General features: G+C 48.0%; 1 protein-coding gene across 1 annotated transcript; it reads left to right on the top strand.

Annotated features, from left to right (window-relative positions):
- The first annotated feature begins 701 nt into the window (after nt 1-701).
- Nucleotides 702-3170, top strand: LOC139254430 (uncharacterized). The gene has a single exon (XM_070873665.1). It carries the CDS (start codon nt 702-704, stop codon nt 3168-3170), a length of 2469 nt encoding a protein of 822 aa, XP_070729766.1.
- The last annotated feature ends 6758 nt before the right edge of the window (nt 3171-9928 follow it).

Genomic DNA, 9928 nt, shown 5'->3' with positions numbered 1-9928 from the left:
TTGGAAAGTGATAAAGCATACAGGTGTGGGGAGAGGGGGAGTGGTATGAGAGGAGAGGGTATGAAGATACCGTTGTTGCCTTCGGCGGAGTCGACATCTTCACCGGCCACAGCGTCCACCACTTGTGCGTCCTCAACCTGTGTGTCGTCAACATGTGCGCCCACCAGCTGTGCGCCCACCAGCTGTGCGCCCACCACCTGTGCGCCCACCACCTGTGCGTCGTCAACCTGTGCGCCCACCACCTGTGCGTCGTCAACCTGTGCGCCCACCACCTGTGCGCCCACCACCTGTGCACCCACCACCTGTGCCCACCACCTCTGTGCCCACCACCTATGCGCCCACCACCTGTGCGCCCACCACCTGTGCGTCCTCCAACTGTACGCCCTCCACCTGTGCGCCCACCACCTGTGCACCCACCACCTGTGCCCACCACCTCTGTGCCCACCACCTGTGTGCCCACCACCTGTGCATCCTCCAACTGTGCACCCCCCAACTGTGCGCCCACCACCTGTTCGCCCACCACCTGTTAGGCCACCACCTGTGCACCCAATACCTGTGCGCCCAACAAATGTGCGTCCACCAGCTGTGCATCCCCCAAATGTGCATCGTCAACATGTGCACCCACCACATGTGCGCCCAAGACCTGTGCATCCACCACCTGAGCGCCCACCGCCTGTGCGTGCTCCAACTGTGCATCGTCAATGTGTGCACCCACGACCTGTGCACCCACCACCTGTGCTTTATCAACCTGTGCATCCACCATCTGTGTGCCCACCACTTGTGCACCCTCCACCTGTGCACCCTCCAACTGTGCACCCTCCAACTGTGCAACCACCACCAGTGCACCCTCCACCAGTGCATCCTCCACCTGTGCACCCACCACCAGTGCATCCTCCACCTGTGCACCCACCACCAGTGCATCCTCCACCTGTGCACCCACCACCAGTGCATCCTCCACCTGTGCGTCCACCACCTGTGTGTCCTCAACTTGTGCGTCCTCCACCTGTGCACCCATCACCTGTGCGCTCTCCACCTGTGCACTACCACCTGTGCACCCAGCACCTGTGCACCCACCACCTGCGCGCCCTCCACCTGTGCACCCACCACCTGTGCGCCCTCCACCTGTGCACCCACCACCTGTGCACCCACCAACTGAGCATCCACCACCTGTGCACCCACCACCTGTGCATCCACCACCTGTATGTCCACCACCTGTGTGTCCACCACCTGTGGATCCACCACCTGTATGTCCACCACCTGTGCATCCACCACCTGTGCACCCACCGCCTGTGTGTCCACCACCTGTGTATCCACCACCTGTGCATCCACCACCTGTATGTCCACCACCTGTGCACCCACCACCTGTGCACCCACCACCTGTATGTCCACCACCTGTGTGTCCACCACCTGTGCACCCACCACCTGTATGTCCACCACCTGTGCACCCACCACCTGTATGTCCACCACCTGTGCGTCCACCACCTGTGCACCCACTACCTGTGCATCCACCACCTGTGCACCCACCACTTGTAAGTCCACCACCTGTGCACCCACCAGCTGTGTGTCCACCACCTCTGCATCCACCACCTGTATGTCCACCACCTGTGTATCCACCACCTGTGCATCCACCACCTGTGCACCCACCACCTGTGGATCCACCACCTGTACGTCCACCACCTGTGCACCCACCACCTGTGCATCCACCACCTGTATGTCCACCACCTGTGTGTCCACCACCTGTATGTCCACCACCTGTGCATCCACCACCTGTGCATCCACCGCCTGTGCGTCCACCACCTGTGTGTCCACCACCTGTGCGTCCACCACCTGTATGTCCACTGCCTGTATGTCCACCGCCTGTGTGTCCACCGCCTGTGTGTCCACCATCTGTGTGTCCACCACCTGTATGTCCACCACCTGTGTTTCCACCACCTGTGCATCCACCACCTGTGTGTCCACCACCTGTGCACCCACCACCTGTGTGTCCACCACCTGTGCATTCACCACCTGTGCACCCACCACCTGTATGTCCACCACCTGTGTGTCCACCACCTGTGCACCCACCACCTGTATGTCCACCACCTGTGCGTCCACCACCTGTGCACCCACCACCTGTATGTCCACCACCTGTGCGTCCACTACCTGTGCACCCACCACCTGTGTGTCCACCACCTGTGCACCCACCACCTGTGTGTCCACCACCTGTGTGTCCACCACCTGTGCACCCACCACCAGTGCATCCTCCACCTGTGCACCCACCACCAGTGCATCCTCCACCTGTGCGTCCACCACCTGTGTGTCCTCAACTTGTGCGTCCTCCACCTGTGCACCCATCACCTGTGCGCTCTCCACCTGTGCACTACCATCTGTGCACCCAGCACCTGTGCACCCACCACCTGCGCGCCCTCCACCTGTGCACCCACCACCTGTGCGCCCTCCACCTGTGCACCCACCACCTGTGCACCCACCAGCTGTGCATCCACCACCTGTGCACCCACCACCTGTGCACCCACCACCTGTATGTCCACCACCTGTGCACCCACCACCTGTATGTCCACCACCTGTGCGTCCACCACCTGTGCACCCACCACCTGTATGTCCACTACCTGTGCACCCACCACCTGTGCACCCACCACCTGTGCACCCACCACCTGTATGTCCACCACCTGTGTGTCACCACCTGTGTACCCACCATCTGTATGTCCACTACCTGTGCACCCACCATCTGTGCACCCACCTCCTGTGCACCCACCACCTGTATGTCCACCACCTGTGTGTCCACCACTTGTGCGTCCACCACCTGTGTGTCCACCACCTGTGCACCCACCACCTGTGTGTCCACCACTTGTACATCCACCACCTGTGCACCCACCACCTGTGCACCCACCATCTGTATGTCCACCACCTGTGTGTCCACCACTTGTGCATCCACCACCTGTGTGTCCACCACCTGTGCATCCACCACCTGTATGTCCACCACTTGTGCACCCACCACCTGTGTGTCCACCACCTGTGCGCCTATGCGCCGCAGCACTCTCTTCTCAAGTTTGGAGACGGGTCGCAGGTCAGTTTCCACTCCTCCAGTCTTCTGCTGCTCCTGTCTGTTATGTGCCATCTTCGCTTGCAAGAGAAAGGAACTCGTGTGCATAAGAGTCCAGCAATGTATGTAGAAGATACATTGTAATATGATAGAATTTTACATCAAGTTTGAAAGGGATTTAGTTAACTTCAAACCTAGGGTCTTAAATCTAAACAAACAAAACTACGAGGTATGAGGGGAGAATTGGCTAATGTTGATTGAAAAACTACATTAAATGGTATGACAGTAGATAAGCAATGGCTAGCATTACAAGAATTAATACATAAATTACAACAAACATACATTCCTTTAAAGCACAATAAACCCCAAAGTAAAAGTGGTTCATCCGTGGCGAACAATGCAAGTTAAATGTAGTATTCGATCAAAGGAAGAGGCTTATAATCTTTCCAAAAAGAGCAGTAAGCCTGATGATTAGGAGAATTTTAGAATTCAGCAAAGGAGGACAAAGAAATTGATAAAGAAGGTGAAAATAGAATATGAGAGTAAACTAGCGAGAGACATAAAAACAGACTGTAATAGCTTCTATAGGTATGTAAAAAGGAAATGATTAGCAAAGTAAATGCGAGTCCCCTACAGGCTGAGACAGGAGAAATTATAATGAGGAATAAGGAATTGACAGAGAAATTAAACAAATACTTTGTATCTGAAGAAGACACAAAAAACATTCCAGAAATAGTGGAGTACCAAGGATCTAGCGAGAATGAGGAACTGAAAGAAATTAATATTCGTTAAAAAAAAGTACTGGAGAAATTAATGGGACTGAAAGCTGATAGATCCCCTGGACCTGATGGCCTACATCCTAGGGTTTTGAAAGAGGTGGCTCAAGAGATAGTGGATGCATTGGTTGTCATCTTCCAAAATTCCATAGATTCTAAAAGGTTCCCGTGGATTGGAAGGTAGCTAATGTAACCCCGCTATTTAAGAAAGGACGGAGAGAGAAAACGGGGAACTACAGACCTGACATCAATAGTAGGGAAAATGCTAGAATCTATTATTAAGTATGTGGTAACCGGCCACTTAGAAAATAATTATAGGATTGGTCAGAGTCATAATGGATTTATGAAAGGGAAATCATTATTTGACAAATCTTTTTTGAGGTTGTAACTAGCAGAATAGATAAGGGGGGACCAGTGGATGTGGTGCATTTGGATTTTCAGGAGGCATTAGATAAGGTGCCACACAAGAGATTATTGAACAAAATTAAGGCTCATGGGATTGGGGGTAACATACTAATATGGTTGAGGATTGACTAACAAACAGAAAACAGAAAGTCGGAATAAACGAGTAATTTTCAAGTTTGCAGGCTGTAACTAGTGGGGTGCCACATGATCGGTGCTTGGGCCCCAGCTATTCACAATCTATATCAATGATTTGAAAGAGGGGACCAAATGTAATATATCCAAGTTTGCTGATGATACAAAGCTAGGTGGGGATATAAGTTGTGAGGAGGATGCAAAGAGGAACATAAGAACATAAGAAATAGGAGCAGGAGTAGGCTATACGGCCCCTCGAACCTGCTCCGCCATTTAATACGATCATGGCTGATCCGATCATGGACTCAGGTCCGCTTCTCTGCCTGCTACCGATAATCCCTTATTCCCTTATCGTTTAAGAAACTGTCTATTTCTGTCTTAAATTTATTCAATGTCCCAGCTTCCACAGCTCTCTGAGGTAGTGAATTCCACAGATTCACAACACTCAGAGAAGAAATTTCTCCTCATCTCAGTTTTAAATGGGCAACCCCTTATTCTAAGATTATGCCCTCGAGTTCTAATCTCCCTTATCAGTGGAAACATCCTCTCTGCATCCACCTTGTCAAGCCCCCTCATAATCTTATAGATTTCGATAAGATCACCCCTCATTCCTCTGAATTTCAATGAGTAGAGGCCCAACCTACACAACCTTTCCTCATAAGTCAACCTGCTCATCTCCGTAATCAACCTTGTGAACCTTCCCTGAACTGCCTCCAAAGCAAGTATTTCCTTTCGTAAATATGGAAACCAAAACTGCACGCAGTATTCCAGATGTGGCCTCACCAATACCCTGTATAACTGTAGCAAGACTTCCCTGCTTTTATACTCCATCTCTTTTGCAATAAAGGCCAAGATTTCATTGGCCTTCCTGATCGCTTGCAATACCTGCATACTATCCTTTTGTGTTTCATGCACAAGTACCCCAGGTCCCGCTGTACTGCAGCACTTTGCAATTTTTCTCCATTTAAATAATAATTTTCTTTTTCTTTTTCCTACCAAAGTGGACAACCTCACACTTTCCAACATTACACTCCATCTGCCAAATTTTTGCCCACTCGCTTAGCCTGTCTATGTCCTTTTGCAGATTTTTTGTGTCCTCCTCACACATTGCTTTTCCTCCCATCTTTGTATCGTCAACAAGCTTGGTCCCTTCTTCCAACTCGTTAATATAGATTGTAAATAGTTGGGGTTCCAGCACTGATCTCTGCAGCATCCCACTAGTTACTGATTGCCAACCTGAGAATGAATCATTTATCCCGACTCGCTTTTTTCTGTTAGTAAGCCAATCCTCTATCCATGCTAAAATATTACCCCCAACCCCGTGAACTTTTATCTTGTGCAGTAACCTTTTATGTGGCATCTTGTCAAATGCTTTCTGGAAGTCCAAATATACCATTTCCAATGGTTCCCCTTTATCCACCCTGTTCGTTACATCCTCAAAGAATTCCAGCAAAGTTGTCAAACATGACTTCCTTTTCATAAATGCATGCTGAATCTGCGTGACCGAATTTTGCTTTTTCAAATGTCCTGCTATTGCTTCTTTAATAATGGAGTCCAACATTTTCCCAACAACAGATGTTAGGCTACCTGGTCTATATTTTCCTGCTTTTTGTCTACCTCCTTTTTTTAAATAGGGGTGTGACATTTGCAGTTTTCCAATCTGCTGGGACCTCCCCAGAATCCAAGGAATGTTTGTAAATTACAACCAAAGCATCCACAATCCCTGCCGCTACTTCTCTTAAGACCCGAGGATGCAAGCCATCAGGTCCAGGGGATTTATCTGCCTTTAGTCTCATTATCTTACTGAGTACCGCCTCCTTAGTGATTGTGACTGTGTTAAGTTCCTTCCCCCTATAGAAACATGGAAACAGAAAATAGGTGCAGGAGTAGGCCATTCGACCCTTCGAGCCTGCAGCACCATTCAATAAGATCATGGCTGATAATTTTTGTAACTTTAGTACCCCATTCCTGCTTTCTCTCCATACCCCTTGATCCCTTTAGCCGTAAGGGCCACATCTAACTCCCTTTTGGATATATCTAACGAAATGGCCTCAACAACTTTCTGTGGTAGATAATTCCACAGGTTCACAATTCTCTGAGTGAAGAAGTTTCTCCTCATCTCGGTCCTAAATGGCTTACCCCTTACCTTTAGACTGTGACCCCTGGTTCTGGACTTCCCCAACATCGGGAACAATCTTCCTGCATCTAACATGTCCAATCATGTCAGAATTTTATATGTTTCTATGAGGTCCCCTCTCATTCTTCTAAATTCCAGTGAATAGAAGTCAAGCCAGTCTTTCTTCATTTAACAGTCCTGCCATCCTGGGAATCAGTCTGGTGAACCTTCGCGGCACTCCCTCAATAGCAAGAATGTCCTTCCTCAGATTAGGAGACCAAAACTGTACACAATATTCAAGGTGTGGCCTCACCAAGGCCCTGTACAACTGCAGTAAGACCTCCCTGCTCCTATACTCAAATCCTCTTGTTATGAAGGCCAACATGCCATTTGCCTTCTTCACCGCCTGCTGCACCTGCATGCCAACTTTCAATGACTGATGTACCATGACACCCAGGTCTCGTTGCACCTCCCCTTTTCCTAATCTGTCACCATTCAGATAATATTCTGCCTTCCTGTTTTTGCCACCAAAGTCGATAACCTCACATTTATCCACATTATACTGCATCTGCCATGCATTTACCCACTCACCCAACCCGTCCAAGTCACTCTGCAGCCTCTTAGCTCACACTCACACTGCCAGCCAGCTTAGTGGCATCTGCAAACTTGGAGATATTACATTCAATTCCTTCATCTAAATCATTAATCTATATTGTTAATAGTTGGGGTCCCAGCACTGAACCTTGCAGTACCCCACTAGTCACTGCCTGCCATTCTGAAAAGGACCCATTTATTCCTTCTCTTTGCTTCCTGTCTGCCAACCAGTGCTCTATCCACTTCAATACATTACTCCCAATACCATGTGCTTTAATTTTGCACACTAATCTCTTGTGTGGGACCTTGTGAAAAGCCTTTTGAAAGTACAAATATACCACATCCACTGGTTCTTCCTTGTCCACTCTACTAGTTACATCCTCAAAAAATTCTCGAAGATTTGCCAAGCATGATTTCCCTTTCATAAATCCATGCTGACTTGGACCAATCCTGACACTACTTTCCAAATGCAGTGCTGTAACATCTTTAATAATTGATTCCAACATTTTCCCCACTACCGATGTCAGGCTAACCGGTCTATAATCCTTTGTTTCTCTCTCCCTCCTTTTTTAAAAAGTAGGTTTCCATTAGCTACCCTCCAATCCATAGGAACTGATCCAGAGTCTATAGAATGTTGGAAAATGACCACCAATGCATCCACTATTTCTAAGGCCACTTCTTTAAGTACTCTGGGATGCAGACTATCAGACGCTAGGTATTTATCGACCTTCAGTCCTATCAGTTTCCCTAACACAATTTCCTGACAAATAAGGATTTCCTTCAGTTCCCCCTTCGCGCTAGACCCTCGGTCCCCTAGTATTTCAAGAAGGTTATTTGTGCCTTCCTTAGTGAAGACAGAACCAAAGTATTTGTTCAATTGTTCTTCGTTCTCCATTATAAATTCACCTGATTCTGACTGCAAGGGACCTATCTTTTTCTCTTCACATATCTATAGAAGCTTTTGAAGTAGTTTTTATGTTCCCTGCAAACTTACTCTCATATTCAATTTTCCCCTCCTAATTAAACCCTTTGTCCTCCACTGCTGAATTCTAAATTTCTCCCAGTCCTCAGGTTTGCTGCTTTTTCTGGCCAATTTATATGCCTCTTCCTTGGATTTAACACTATCCCTAATTTCTCTTGTTAGCCATGGTTGAGCTACCTTCCCCGTTTTATTTTTATGCCAGACTGGGATGTACAATTGTTGAAGTTCATGTGATCTTTAAATGTCTGCCATTGCCAATCCACTGTCAACCCTTTAAGTATCATTCACCAGTCTCTCCTAGCCAATTCACGTCTCATAACATTGAAGTTACCCTTCTTTAAGTTCAGGACTCTTATCTCTGAATTAACTGTGTCACCCTCCATCGTAATAAAGAATTCTTCCATATTATGGTCAATCTTCCCCAAGGGGCCTCGCACAACAAGATTGCTAATTAATCCTCTTTCATTACATAACACCCAGTCTAGGATGGCCAGCTCTCTAGTTGGTTCCTCGACGTATTGGTCGAGAAAACCATCCCTTATACACTCCTGGAAATCCTCCTCCACCGTATTGCTACCAGTTTGGTTAGCCCAATCTATATGCAGATTAAAGTCACCCATGATAACTGCTGTACCTTTATTGCACGCAGCCCTAATTTCCTGTTTGATACCATCCCCAACCTCACCACTACTGTTTGGTGGTCTGTACACAAGTGCCACTAGAGTTTTCTGCCCTTTGGTGTTCCGCAGCTCCACCCATACAGATTCCACATCACCCAAGCTAATGTCCTTCCTTACTATTGCATTAATCTCCTCTTTCACCTGCAACCATACCTCACCTATTTTTCCTTTCTGTCTATCCTTCCTGAATATTGAATATACCTGGATATTGAGTTCACAGCCTTGGTTACCCTGGAGCCATGTCTCCATAATCCCAATTGCATTATATCCGTCAACAGCTATCTGCGCAGTTAATTCATCCACCTTATTACGAATGCTCCTCGTATTGAGACACAGAGCCTTCAGGCTTGTTTTTTTTAAACACTCTTTGACCTTTTAGAATTATATTGTAATGTGGCCCTTTTTGATTTTTGCCCTCCACTTTTCCTTATCTCCTTTCTAGCTTTTGCTTCGCCCCCATTTTACTTCCCTCTGTCTCCTTGCATAGATTCCCATCCCTCTGCCATTTTATTTTAAACCCTCCCCAATAGCACTAGGAAACACTTCCCCTCGGCCATTGGTTCCGGTCTTGCCCAGGTGCAGACCGGTTTGTAATGGTCCCACCTCCCCCAGAACTGATTCCAATGTCCCAGGAATTTGAATCCCTTCCTTCTGCACCATTCCTCAAGCCATATGTTCATCTTAACTATCCTGCTATTTCTACTGACTAGCACGTGGCACTGGTAGCCATCCTGAGATTAATACCTTTGAGTTCCTACTTTTTAATTTAACTCCTAGCTCTCTAAAGTCAGCTTGTAGGACCTCATCCCGTTTTTTATCTATATCGTTGATACCTATATGCACCACGCCAACTGGCTGTTCACCCTCCCCCTCCAGGATGCCCTGCAGCCGCTCCGAGACATCCTTGACCATTGCACCAGGGAGGCAACATACCATCCTGGAGTCTCAATTGCATCCGCAGAAGTGCCTATCTATTCCCCTCACAATAGAATCCCCTACCACTATAGCTCTCCCACTCTTATTCATGCCCTCCTGTGCAGCAGAGCCACCCATGGTGTCATGAACTTGGCTGTTGCTGACTTCCTCTGATGAGTCATCTCCCCCAACAGTACCCAAAACGGTATATCTATTTTGAAGGGAGGTGACTGCAGGGGATCCCTGCACTACCTTCCTTCCACTGCTCTGCCTGATGGTCAACCATTC

Source organism: Pristiophorus japonicus, chromosome 3 (genome assembly GCF_044704955.1).
Source record: "Pristiophorus japonicus isolate sPriJap1 chromosome 3, sPriJap1.hap1, whole genome shotgun sequence".
In the NCBI taxonomy this organism is placed as follows: Eukaryota; Metazoa; Chordata; class Chondrichthyes; family Pristiophoridae; genus Pristiophorus; species Pristiophorus japonicus.
This window is presented reverse-complemented; position numbering and strand designations above follow the sequence as displayed.

Coding starts and splice junctions, on each gene's coding strand:
- LOC139254430 (XM_070873665.1), top strand. CDS start 702: ATGTGTGCACCCACGACCTGTGCACCCACCACCTGTGCTTTATCAACC.